Raw genomic sequence first — 14,544 nt, forward strand, 5'->3', positions numbered from 1 at the left:
GATATTTGACTGCGTTCTCGGTAAAAGGCTCGCAAAAAAGTTTCTGCCGTTTACCCCAGGGGCACAAGAACAGCCCAGGATTATTCTCAACGAGAGTAACAGAATTACTACAAACATACGATGACGAGGCATTATCATATGTCGACGACATTTACCTAACAGATGATGACTTGGATACTCACTTGAAGAGAGTGAACACCATAATATTTGGGTTCGCAGCAGAGGGTTACAAATTCAACTTTAAAAAAGCAAGAATTGCCCATCTAACAGTCCTGTTTTTAGGATATGAATTATCAAGTGAAGGCAAAAGCCTGGCTGACAATTTCCTAGAGAAATGTGCTGTACTCCAAGCTCCTAGAACACTAAAAAACTTACAATCAATTCTAGGCTTCCTAAATTTCGGAAGAACATACATTGCAAATTACGCAGAAAGGATCAAACCCCTTTATGATCTAATAAAACCAGATTTTAAAAGAATCAATTGGACTCAAAAACACACAGAAATTTTGAGATCTTTACAAACAGACATGTTAATTAAAACAAAATTAGAAACACGTGACAACACACGCAATCTTGTGATTCGAGTCATCCCAGGAAGATGCGGATTCACATACCTGACCTCTAATGAGGGAGAAAAGGTACCAATTGCATACAAATCACACTTGTACACAAAGGCTGAAATGAAATTTAGTCCAACGGAAAAAATTCTGACCACGGTACAGACAGCTGTAGCAAAGGAGCGGGCCCTAGCACAAGGTAAACGAATAATCATTGTGACACCGATACCAGCCCTGGAGGCGGTAACAAAGGCAAGCATTCCGAATGCTAAAGCACTCCATCCAAGGTGGATACAGTGGGCTAATTCTCTTGCTGCAACAGACGTGGTATACGAATTTGATCCCAACTTAAAAACACAAGAATTTCTCCAATACGAATTTGAATGTCCTCCGCCAATCGAAATTCTGCCTCTAGAACATTACGGCTGTATAATATATACAGACGGATCAGCACAACCAGCAGTTGGGGGTAAACAAGCTTACAGTGCTGCGTGCGCGATTGTTAAAGGTCGCTGGCACGAAGGGAAATTTAAACCAGCGGTCACTAAAACACAATCTCTAGGAGATTGTACAGCTCAGCGAGCTGAACTACTGGCATTCAAGATGGCGCTTGAAAATACCGATCGAGAATTCCCCACACTCATAGTGTGCGATTCGTATTATTGCGTTCAGTCTTACAATGAATACTTGCAGATCTGGCTTCAGAATGGTTTTAAGGATGCAAAAGGAGGCACAATCAAGCATAAAATGCTTTGGGAACAAGTAGTTCATTTGTAAAAAGAACTACCAAAGACTCACGTGATACATACACTGAGTCATCAACGTGCTGGCGTTCAAGTTGCAGGGAATTCATTGGCTGATGAGGCCGCGAAGGCAGCTGTGCAAACGGCTTCCGTAGCTGCCATCACACGGTCAAAAACAAAAATAGACAGCGATATATTGCAAGCTGTCAGCGCTACAGAAAAAGATTCGATAGAAACACTCCCGAAAGGCTTTCCAGTGAAGTACTCATATATAACTGATACAAACAATGTTCCGTTTGCTCGAATCCCTGGAGTGGGGGATAGGGCAATTCCAAACATGGAACATAGGTTAGGACTAATCATAGCGGCACACGAAGGACTTGCTTCTGTACATGCTGGCGTCTCAGCCACAGTATCGTTATTAAATCAGAGATACTGGTGGCCACAAATGAGAAGACAAACACGGAACTATGTTCTAGAATGTGAAATATGTCAAAAAATGAAAGTATCAACAGTGAGACAACCAGCGCAGACGCCCCTTCTAATCTCGGATAAACCATTAGCCTGTGTTTACCTGGACCACTGTGGTCCCTTACAAAGGGATGGTAACTATAAATATATCTTGGTTGCAGTGGATTCATGCACGAGATTCATATGGATGTGGCCCCAGCGATCGGCTGACGCCAGAACTGTTATAAAAGATTTGCGGGTCTTTATCGGCACATACGCAATTGGCATGCTGCATTCTGACCAGGGTCCTGCTTTTAGCTCTAGAGCTTATAAGGAGGCCATGACCAGCATGGGCATTGTATTGCGGTATTCTTGTCCATTTCATCCTGAGGGAAACGGAATTGTAGAAAGAAAAAACCGTGACATAAAGCAATCTATAACAGCGAAGGTATTAGGTTCGGGAGCTGGGTGGGTCAAACATCTAATAAGTGTCCAACGTAGTCTAAATAACCTGTCAAGAAATTCTCTGAGGGGATTCAGTCCGTACGAATTATTGTTTGGAACTAGAATGATGGTCTTGGATCTTGACAGTCAGACTTCAGTGGTTAAAGAAAAAAGCTTTGATATCAAAGATCGTTTGGCTATTTTACAGGACTTAAACGAAACAAGGAAAGACCTGAGCAACATAAAGTTGAAACAACAGCCAACGACCACTGAAGAAAAACCACCTGTCCCAGCAAGAACTGTCTGGATTCCAAAAGTTGGGGATCTAGTCAGAGAAAAGATCGCGGTAAAGAAGGAATTTGGGCCTTCTTACAGAAAAGCAGTTCCTGTCTTGTCTATCAACGGGACAAGATCAGTAGTACTACCGCCCCTTGCTGGTAAAAAGGAGAACAGAGTTGTATCAATCGACCTGATAAAACCACAATCATGTGGCCGATAACGAACAGTAGGCCGAGTGGACTCCCGATAAGTAGTAGAACACCAAGGTTTGCTACAAACACAGAGGTTCAATCTAAGAGGCTACTCACATTTGAAATGCCAACAGAACAACAACAAGGGCTATGCAACAATGCTATGGAACTTAAACCTCTAAAAACCCAAATAAAAACATTTAGCAGAGACACACCAATCTACAATGAAGTAACAAATGACTATGCTGCTGCAACAAAACACAATAATAAAGCAAACAGCAATCCTGAAACAATAGGAACAATAGACAGAACGGCATCCGGTTACTTCATCAACTTCAATGATTCATCTGAAAACCTGAGTGAATCAAAGGAACAAACATCAACAAAAACCTTTAAAGACAAAGCTAAGGAACTTTTTCAACATCTGAAAGAAACCTATCTGATTTCTCCATGGATTGAATTCTGGGTGGCCTTAGGTGCACTTATCCTCATACTTTGGCTCATCATGGTACTATGTTTGGGACACTTCATTGAGGGAAAATATGCTAAAATGGACACAGCAAGCCAGAAAATCAACTTATTCCTCAAACCACACACGTCTTCACACGTCGAGAAAAGAGAACTTTCTTCAGTCAACTTCACAGCCAATCCTATACCCGGTGGGGTAGCATGGGACAATACTGATTATGAAATCTATGGTCCGGTTGAAATCCTGAAGTATCCACATCAAATCAAGATCTCATTGAGTGACTTTGTAAAACCAAGCTCAGTTGCTGATGATTGGGACGTTGAAAGCATTAATAATATGATGTCTGACCTAGTGATGTCTGCTAAATTTACAAAACATGATTATTTGCAGGGTTCGTCTAATTATGATAAAATGTTCTGCTATAATCACTATAGTAATTATAATCTGCATAAATCTGCACAACCTAGAAATGTTTTAAATTATAATCAATGGGAACACTGTGCAACCCCTCCAAAAGGTAGCTCAAGAACTTTTTATGACAAATATTCATATTTTTCAGGGTTCAACACAAGTAATGCAGAAACATTTTATTTCAAATTATCAAATAAGACAGGTACAAAGACCATGCTTACAAACACTAAATTGATATATTCAGACTCATTTTTTGAGCAAATTAGTACATTTGGTTTTGAATACTGGGACAAAAATGTTGAAGTAAAAAGTGTTTGGGGTACAAAGGAATGGCAAGTACAAGGTATAGAATCATTGTTTAGAGCCTGCATGATCCCAGAACAAATTATATTTTTGAATGACACTGTTCAACAAACTACCTGTCTTGGCCTAGCCAAAATCAAAGACTTAAACAAACCGTCTATTCCAAAGCCATCAATGAACGGTAATATATCTTTAGATGAGGAGATAGACGTAAACCATATATTAAGCCAAAACAAAACACATCCTGATTGGAAACAGTGGTTGATCTGGCCCACAGATACTAATAACTGTCAAGACAGATTCCTGAACAAAATCCAGGGGTTCAAATTGACAAGGCCAGACCCTAGATATTCCCAAAGACAACACCCAGGGATAATTACCACGTACAGTGTGGGCAAGCTCTGCCTTCAATGGCTACAAACATCCACACTGGCAGAAATTAAGCAACACCTGACTTTACTTACTGATGGTGCTGACTTGCGTGATTTCATTATGGGACCGCGCAAACAGGGTCAAAAACGCTTCATAGCAGCCTCTGTACATGCAGCTTATTAAGAAGCCTGGAAAATAACTCAAATTGAAACGTCAGAGAGAATACGGGAAATTGACCGTATTAATTTGGAAAAATCACTTTCTGTAGTGGACAATGGGTTAATGACTCTGTCCTCCAGAATATACTCTTTGGACAGCATTGTGTCTTCAGCAATCGACATAATATCGCAAGACTTACTGTTGTTACAACACGGTCAGTCCCAATTGCGTTCTATTGTACAGTTGGCTTGACGTTACAAAATCTGCGTTCAGGCTATGTGCCTTGGCGTTTAATCAACACAACGTCACTATTCAATATCTTTAACCTTACTGATAAACAAATCAGTATGGCACAGAAGGGTGCTGATTATACAATCCTGAGCATTGAGAAACTCGAGAGATTACCATTGACAATGTCAGAACGACCTGTCAGTGAATGGATAATACATGGAATAATTAATATTCCAATATCTACTTTCAGGTTTCAATACTGCCAAAAATATATACAGACTGGCATGTACGAAAAATTGGGTAAAGGGTACATTAAGTCAACATGGAACTTGCCCTATTCACATGCTTGTGTCAGTAATAAAGGCCGGAAAGTGTTTCTTAGTGGCAATAATTGTGCGATGTCACTAAGCGGTACACTTCTGTGTAATGGTATTAGTTTACACGGAGCCTGTGAAGGGTCCTCAAATAACCTTTCATGTCACCAGCTAGGCACACCTGCGACACAAATAGAACCATTCTTTAGGAGACTATCGAACGGGAGTTACATTATAATTGTAGACCGCAGATGTTGTAGCTTGGTGCCCGGAATAGCTTATCTCATAACTACGACGGCGAAGGTCATGTGCTGTGAACGAGTATTGTTCCCCAGCGCAATGCCAGACAGGGAGGCAAGGTTATGGGCGAATTTGAAAATTGCTTCCATTCGAGTTGATACTTTAAGCAGAATGAAAACAGTGCTCCTTCAGACGCCGACCAGGCTCACGTCATCAAAAGAAACATATGATCTCCAAGTTGCAAGGACAACGGCAGAGATTCATTCATTGTTATCAACTAATTCCCCCATACATTTCGCAGAAATCCTTAACGAAATCTTAAATATTTCTGATACCAGTGGAGTCTCAAATGTATTTAAGACAGTGTTTTCGGGGGCTTTAACACCATTTAGAACCATTCTGGGTATTTTTCCGGACTTTGTCCATTCCATCTTTGGTGGACTTCCTCTCCTTTTGGGACTAGTGGCAGGAATCCTATTTTTGATTCTGTTATTTCGCTATGGCAAACCGTGTCACAGACAAAACACCTGCGACAAGGGAAGAAACAATCCTAGCCATTGGATACCGGGACCAGATATCTAAAATCCTTGGACTGTCCCGGCTTAGAGACCTGAACATGACTTGGTTTCTTTCATTTAGACCAATGTGGCAAAGCTGTGTTTTACCTGTATTAAGGTGCTTGCTATGCGGAGAAGAATGCGTGTTGGACACCTGTCTGACGCTACAATCGGATGCGCCAATGGATGCAGAAACTTTGTTGGGTCCGGTCACGGCTCATGCATTGTGCTGTCCCCAGCGGCTACCAATCCTGATGACGGCATTCGTGGAGACTTCACCACTATGATTGAGGGGTAGTGAGGTTCAAGATGAAAGCAGCATCGATCAGGTACGACCTTCTGTCAGCTATGCTGATCGAAACATCAATGAAGGCAATCATGCTCATGAATGCATGGTAACATCTTTTTCCGAGTTAATGGAACTTTCACAGGAAACTGTTGACAGCTTTTTCGAGAGTCTAAATGATATGATGTTCTCACCAGAGCAGAAATAATGGCTTTTGAGCAAGCTAGCACACGGCGTTCCCAACACCCTGAATTTGGCCTTCAACTTTGATAATAAAGTATTGTGAACAATTTTTCTCCAGTTTACGGACAGCGGAACATAATTTTTTCAGCGGCCCCAAAATATGTTGCAATTTTTCGGGACACTTATCTTCTGCTTAAAGTAGAAACTATTCTTAGAGAACTAAAATTCTATTTTAGGAACTTTAGAGACATTAGCTGCCCTCTGGCATGTTCATATATATTTTATTTTGTGATGAAATGGTCTCGCATTTTTTTCTTCTGTCTTAAGAGCCATTTCATGTGTAATTTTCATATTTTATTAATAATGATGTATGAATATGCGTAATTTATTTAGCATTGTTATACTGCTTGAGTGCATATAATGCATATATTTATCTTTTCGTATATTTCATGGTTTCAAAATGCATATGGATGTATTTTGGGGTGGTACGGTATACACGTGCTCTACTAGTATATTTACTATGCCTAGATTTGTAAATATGGACATAGTCTGCGTGGAGTGAGTGTGATATATTCCTATAGGTTCTGTATCGATCCCCCTATTCCTGACCCTGTTCTGGTTAATAATTAACTAGCTGCCATCCCACGGTACAAAAAAACCGTTATCTGATTAAGCCACACCACCGCACAGGAACGCGTTATCTGATTAGGTCATAACGCTTGCCATCTAATTAGGCAAGCACTATTCCTCCAGCCCCTGATAAGGCATACGGAGTTCTCAAAACAAATCAAACCTATGACAACCTGGGAAAATCCCTGCGGCCATTGTTTTGATTTCACCGAGAACTTCAGTAAAGAATGTGCTAACGACCAGTCCGTATGACATCCTTATTGACGTATCTATGTCCATCCTTACGTCAATCTCGGCACCTTACAGGTATAAATATTACCGACATTGCCTTAAGCAAACACACGCGGTGGTGACGAGATCGGAGCAGCGAGACTTGCCGAAGAGGCCAGCACAGAGCGGACCCCGCTGGCGCTGCCCCGCCTTCCTGACGCGCTGAGAACGAGACGCTGCTTTTCTCCTGCCGAGAAATCCAGCTCCGGCGCTTCCAAGCAGCCCTCGCAGGCAGCTGGAATATCAAGACCAGAGACGAGAGATACCAGCCCTCAACCATTCTAGATCTCAGGTACAGAACTGAATAACCCCTTGCAGAGAATTCTTGAGTCAGTCCCTTGGCAAAACAAACTTAACTTAAACTGCTACTTATCTACTCCCGCCCACGTATTAGGCTTAGGTCAGGTACACTGGGGTAGGCGTGGTTAGAAGCACCAGTTGAGTACGATTAGTCAAATGTATATATGTATGTATCTATTTTATCAGTTTTAAATATCATATGGCTTAGAAACCATATCAATGCTTCTGCAGTATTATTTTATACTCCTGCTTTTATTGTATGCACTTTACTTAACCATAAGTATCGCAATAATATCGATTCATTTCTCTTGTACGAGAAAAGAGACTGATCAATAAATAACATCTTTTATTGAACACGCCCGTCTCTTCCTTTTCTCTACAATCTGGTGAAACTAAGAATGCACTGAACTGACTGAGTAAAATAAGTTGTCTTTTGTTTTCACACGACTCTAGAGATACACTCTTGATTAGGGGAGAGCAAAGTTGTCATGTTCTATGGTTGTCAGAAACTAAATCCCTTCTTGTCTATCCAGGGAGGTTAAACTCCTCCTTGCCTATTCGAGAAAGTTTCTAGTGAACTCTGAGCTAGCTGGCAAAACCAAAAACTTTAAGTCTAATATCGTCAGTAGAAGACCTAGTTAACCTCTGTCCTAGGTCTATACTATTGAAGGTATTATTCCAATGCGCAGAGCCTATTGGGATAATAGGAACTACACTACACAATGACCTACTATTGCTTATCCAGCTGATAGTTGGGCTCATTGGACCGGGTGGTTTGCGGGTGCGCAGCTAGGAACAGTACAACCAGCCAGGGAATCTGAGTCATGAGGTCCCCCTCCCCCCCCAGCTTAGTTTGCTCCATGGTGCGGACCACTTTAAGTATTCACGAATGTTTACACCAAAAGGCCAAGAGGTGACGGGTTGTGGGCCGACTTACTGGGTTTCCAATATGCAGATATTCTCAATCAGGTGTTGTCTGTACAAACTGGCATAGTGAAGTAACGAAGTGAGATCCATAGGTCAGAGGAATTAAAGGTAGAAAGTCATCCCTGGTCTACTGATATGGATTAACTTTGTGAGGACATGGATGACGTTTATGCTTTTACTTTCAGAGCAATCTAAGTTTTCAATCACGTGGGCGATTGCTGAGAAGACTATTTTGTTTTGCTGGGATAGATTTGCTGGGCCCACGCAACATCCATAGTATCGCTTAGACCAATTCAGGCTTTCAATTGGAAATTTGGCGAGTGTCACAGATGTAGGTACAATACTTGAGGAGCTGCTGCCGTGTTCCAATGTTGAAACAGTAGTTCAGCCTACTGGATAGTTCAATTTTGGCCCGGAAGCCTCACAACGATAGCAGGATAACCAGTGTACTGGGAGTTGCAGTGACAATAACCTTGCATATCTGCCGAGGTTTCAGATAGCCATTCGGGACATGTCACTAATTTCAGTGTAATAAAGCGTGACGTTTCAACGATTTTAGGGCCGGCAGAGTTTGGTAATAAAGGGGGCAAGCTTATTGTACGATAAGATGAGGTGCTAGAGTACTTTTGACATATGTACTAGTGGTTAATTACATATATACAACTGGCAACATTCAAGAATATGATACTAGCAGACCCTGAAGGTATCCACTTTACTAGGGCTCGTGGGAGTGTATTTTGTTACTAAGTGCAGCTAGCAGAGTTGTTGTCATCAGCTATTGTTAAATCCCTTTCATCTGCTGTGCCAAAATATCCTCTGACACACAAAAAATTGTGACCCATAAGCAAAGCCTCAGAATTGGCCACAGCAGCAACCTGTGCTGAAAGGGTCGTCTATTTTGATACCTTTTTAAACTCTTGGGCAGACTGCAACATGGTTGGTATTCGCCATGCTGCTCAGGATCTATCAGTACACAGGTGCTGGATCTTAGAACCAACTGATATAACTTTGCCCACACTAACTTAATTTGTATTACAGCATCACCATTGCCTTAGACTCACGGCCACTGCCATTATGGTGAGGCAGCAGCAAATTGCACACACCTGGGGGCCTGCAGCAGCCTCTCATATACCTCCTCCAATCTGGCCCACATTGGTCCATTCGGCTATGACTCCACTGCTGGGCGGGCTGATACAACAAGGCCTTTATATATTAATCCCATTGATTTAACGGTTTTTGTAATTTCTGTTGCCCAGATCAATTTGCTAAAACCAAACACTGTTTAAATAATTTTCTGTCATGGCACCCCACCTGTTTCGCACAAGGGGGAGGGGCACTACATTTTCTACCCGTCTAGTTAGTTGCGGGTTACGCTCTTGTCAAATTTGAAACTGGTTTAACCCCACAAGGTGAGAAAGTCAAGTCTGGACTTCCGGAAGTGTGGCTATGCCCCGCCACTGCTACTTCCAGCAGTAAGTTCACCAGTGCTCAATCTGACAGGGTGGTTTTTCCTGGTGCACGGCACCGTCCCTCATTTCTCTCCACTGGTGCCCCTGACAGTTGGCCACTCTTGGTCCTTTCGGCTATGACTCCACTGTTTGTCTGGCTGATACAACAAAGCCTTTATTCGTTAATCTCTTTGGATTTAAGGTTTGTTTAATTTCGGTTGCCCAGAATAATTGTTGCAAGAAACCAAACACGGTTTTTATATCTTTAGTTCCCCTGTGTTCAATGTGTCAGGGGGGGATGGTTTCCTGGTGCGCGGCACCGTCCCTCAATCATCTCCACTGGCACCTCTGACAGTTGACCGCTATGTGGCTTTTAGAGGGGACCACTACAACTAGCACTGAGCATGTCTAGATCAAGGGTGACTAGTGCCTTTGGATTTAAGGGTTGTTTCAATTTCTGTTGCTCAGTATACTTTGGACACATATTGGCACGTTATGGCCATCTAGGGTGGTGTCTTAGCAGGAGGGCCTGCGATTAGTTTTACCGGTGACTTTTAGAGCCCAGATGTGGGCAGCCAATAACAGCAAGCTAACACGCAACAGCAGGGGTTCACACGCAATGGAGGGACCTTGGCGAAGTGCACTAGTAACCTTTCTACCTGAAGACAGTATTTTAATTAGTGGTTATCCTGGTACTAAGGGTGGAGATCTTAGGCAGTAGTACATGCCGGGAAGTAAGTAGTGAGGAAGGAACAGTGTCCCTAATTAGCATATCATGATATATACTTTGGTATAGGGTGCGTGTTAGAAGCTGCCTTGGGTCCAACAAATGCCCTAACGGGGCGATTTGTAAAGAGACAATTATGAATAGTTACTCTACACTGTGTACTAGAAGGGATGTCGTCTAAGGAGGTCTCAAACTAGCCTTATACGTATTGGGACATGCCTAAAAGGGTAGACCTTGTGTTAAAGGGATGGGATGCTAGGGAAGTAGCTTGGTCGGCTGGCACAGGCAGGCGAGTTCCGCGGGGTTTGCTAAGCCTGCGGCCAGGCAGTGGGCTTGTACATCTAATGTGATTACATTAGGGTTGTAAGCATGCACCAAGAGATGGATTCTCAAGACCATCCAAGACAGACATTATCACCTGCGCTAGATCCAGGGAGCTAGGCAGTGGTGGTAGGTGCCAGAAAAGTTGTGGATTGCAGTGCAATAACCCGAGGGGAACATGGGGTCAGAGCATTTTAGCTACTATGATTGTAAAAGGATTGTTTTGGCGGTCCGACTGCCCAAATAGAGACAAATGTTGCGACCATGTGCTTTCCCCCTTTTAAATGGCAAGTACACAAGGACACCCGTGCTTATGTCACATATCCCATGGCAGGAGAGTCACCACAGGGGAGGAAGGGCCATTGTTGCCTTGCCAGGACAGGGATAGTCACTCACACTAGCTGGAACCTGCAGGGGAGATAAATATTAGAAACGTAGACGGGGTGCTTGGCCCAAAACCCCGCACAAAATCAGTGGGGGCATCAGGCTGTAAGGTGTCTTTGAGGGACGGGCTAGGGCATTATAGGACTGAAGTGCATGTCACAGCATTGGCAGGGACACAGATGGGTCCCAGCGAATCCACCAATAAGGACTATAGCGAAACATGTGACACACAATCTTGTATTTCGACACCATTACTGGTGTAAGTATCTAGGGTCACAGGTGGATAACAGGGTCCGGGCATCTGTAGGTTGGCACTTCACGAAATGGTGCAGTGTCTAATGACGGACACCATACACTTATTCCCTCAAACCTGTTGTGACACCATTGCTAGGTGCACCACGGATAAGTTGAAAATAACGAGGAAATTGTCTGGTCATGTGGCAAAGTATGAACCAGAGTAGAAGACCACAATGACCACACGGTTCAACTTAGCATCCAGGGGGGACAGGTAAACGTCAGTGGTCGTAATTCACCCCAGGCTCCTGTGGCAGGGAGCTTGGTAGGGGAGGCGATGGAGCCTGCGCGCAGGAAGTTCTGCGCTATGCGTAAATTCACTGGGCAGAGGTGCTTGGCCTCATTAGACTTGGGTGCTACACTCCAAATTCACATGGTGTTTTGAGAACGAGGGGGTACATCTGCCCAGTATAAGCATGGACTGGTTCTTACTGGATAGGGGAGAGGCTCTAGGAATAGCAGGATGTAAGTAGGAATGCCGGCCTTGGTGGGGGGCCCTGGCTGCGACGGTCGCCACACCCAGGGCTGTGGCGGAGTTACAGGGCAATCCAGAGGCAGAAAGGTACTCAGGGGTACCCTCTTCAGGAGTACAAAGGGTGCTGAGGCCTAATATCCCCAGGAATTCTGTGCGGTGGACCCTGGGGTGCGACGGCGCCCCATCTGTCCTACGGGCGGTTGTAAACCTGTACAACCGGGGGTCGCTTGAACGCTCTGCCCCTCGTAGAGGGGGGGGCGTGAGCAAGAGGGTGGACTGATGGTTCACCGGAAGTGGGAGTGGCTATCCCCTCACCACAACCGCTAAGCACCGATTGGCTAAGGCCACAATGCAAGTTTGGCCCATCAGGTGGTAGGCCGCGAGGGGCGGGCTTGCCTTTGGATCTTCCTGTAAGATAACCCACCATGTTGGCATATTTGTATGCTAATAAACCTGCCGCAATTTTCTCCACCAAAAGTTGTCTTGTCTGCTTATTTATGCTACATGTATGTTGCTGCGGGAGGGCTGGTGAGTGGGGCCGATATTGGCACTAGGGTTAGCAGCAGGCGACTGGTTTGGAACCAATCATGGTCTGCAGTCTTGACACAATGCCTACTTATTCAGTGTGTTTAATTCTCAACACTAAATAGAGGAAAATGTATCCACTATAAAAAGTAAATGTACGTGTTTTTAAGAAAGCTCCTGGACATGATTATTAAATGTCACAATTTGTTGTTTTTTTGTTGTCAGTACTTAAGCATCAGAGTTTTAATACAGCGAGAGAGTTCTAAAATAACTAATTGACATAATGCATTTTATTTTAAACAGCAACATGACACAGAGTCTGATTCCTCACACGATTGTTCGCTGGATTTATCAGAGGAATTTTTCACCCCTAATCACAATTTTAGTGCACGCTATTCAGGTGCGGAGAACCCAGAATTGGAGGTAAGAACAATACACTGGTGTAAAGGAGATTTTTCTAAATAAATAAGTCTTTTAACATAACTCAGCATGGTCACAAATGTGTGTGGCTTTGTGGGGTGCCTCTTAACAACAGGTGCAGAGGTAGATCACTCGTACTGTTAGTGGGACTCACAACTGAATTTAGAGCAGTGCGAGATCAAAACAAGCATTAGCAAAGTTGGCAAAACCAATAAGTCTGTCCCCTTTTTTATCTAACTGGAGGCCCACATACACTTCTCTGAAGCACATGTCCACATCACACTTTCTATTACACAACTACTCACTACACTATCAAATACATAATTCTCTCACACACACAAGAAAGTGGTGGTGGTAAGAATGGTGATAGTGGGGGGGGAAGAAAAGTGATGTTAGTAACCCCGATCATGTGTGACTACTAGTCTGTGAGGGGTGTAAGTTATTGGTAGTGTTGCACTAAGTTGAATGGCGTTAAAAACAGAAGACAAGAGTCGTTTGTTTAACTAAACAGTTTGGTGGAGGACAGTTACACTTGATCTGAGGACTGTCTCCGTTTACAGTGGATTTGTGTCCTTCTTATATACAAAATACAATAGGTAATAAAAGGTTTTCAGTGTACCATATATGGTGAAGAATGTTGATTGCTGCCTTTAGAGTCATAAATTAATAGTCAATCAGCTATGCACCATCCCACCTGTGACCTATCAATCAGGAAACCCCGGGCCTCGGTCTCAGGGCCTGTCTAACTTCATATTTCTGAGTCAAGGTTAATGTAGAGTTCACTGCAGGCAAATCTGTTCATGGAGACAATATTTCATTTTCATTGATGTATGCATCATTTTCCATATTAAGAGTAGTGTTTGACAGCAGTCTGTGCTGAGTTGGACAGTAGGGTATTTCTCCTACACTGATGGGTTAGATAGCGTTGTCGTGCGTGCGAGACTGCTAGTATATACATGGTTTGAGAGATCTTCTGACTGTGCGACTGTTGGTTTGAGGAGCACAAGTGTGCTTGTGAGAGTGCTGCTGGTATTGTGAATGATACTCTGTAATGAGGGAATATTTGTATCATGGAAGCGCTGAAGGGCGATTTCAGAGAGAGACTACTGTTTTCATCCTCTTACTAATGTTGCAAAAATGCTAAATGTATACACCCAAATCCACACTTGGGGGGTCATTATGATGACAGGTGGACTTAGTCCGCCCGCCATCATCCCGGGACCGCCCGCCATAAGGGCGGGGGTTCCGATCAGGGCATTAGGATGCGCCCGCTGTATATGTACCATTGCGGCGGGCGGAGCAGAAATCTCCGCCCGCCGCAATGGTAAAAGTGCAAGTTGTGCCTTTCTAAGCGCGACATGACAGGCACCGCGTGGTGCCTGGCAAGTTGCACTTAGAAATGCGGGGGGTACCATTGGTACCCCCCATGTGCACCCCCCTAGCCACGGACTCCCAGGGGGCCCGCAAGGGGCCCCCGCAGGGAGTCTCCGCATGCCTTTCCGTTGCGGCATTGCCGCCACGGAAAAGCATCAGCAAAAGCCCATTGTAATATGGCGGGCGGTGTCTAACAGACATCGCCTCCATATTAATCATTTTCCGCCCCGGCCGCAAGGCGACCGGGGCGGAAAACAGGC

At 43.8% G+C, this 14,544-nt stretch overlaps 1 protein-coding gene across 6 annotated transcripts in view; it reads left to right on the forward strand.

Annotated features, from left to right (window-relative positions):
- Positions 1–14,544, forward strand: part of TEX14 (testis expressed 14, intercellular bridge forming factor) — a 2,253,432-nt gene that overhangs the window by 1,921,360 nt on the left and 317,528 nt on the right. For all 6 annotated transcript variants that reach the window (XM_078679858.1, XM_078679856.1, XM_078679860.1 and 3 more), the window contains one exon: positions 12,794–12,913. In XM_078679858.1, the coding sequence (XP_078535984.1) occupies positions 12,794–12,913 (120 nt within the window). The remainder of the gene's footprint in view (positions 1–12,793; positions 12,914–14,544) is intronic.

The sequence above is a fragment of the Lissotriton helveticus genome, chromosome 3_1 (genome assembly GCF_964261635.1).
Source record: "Lissotriton helveticus chromosome 3_1, aLisHel1.1, whole genome shotgun sequence".
NCBI classification, from domain to species: Eukaryota; Metazoa; Chordata; class Amphibia; order Caudata; family Salamandridae; genus Lissotriton; species Lissotriton helveticus.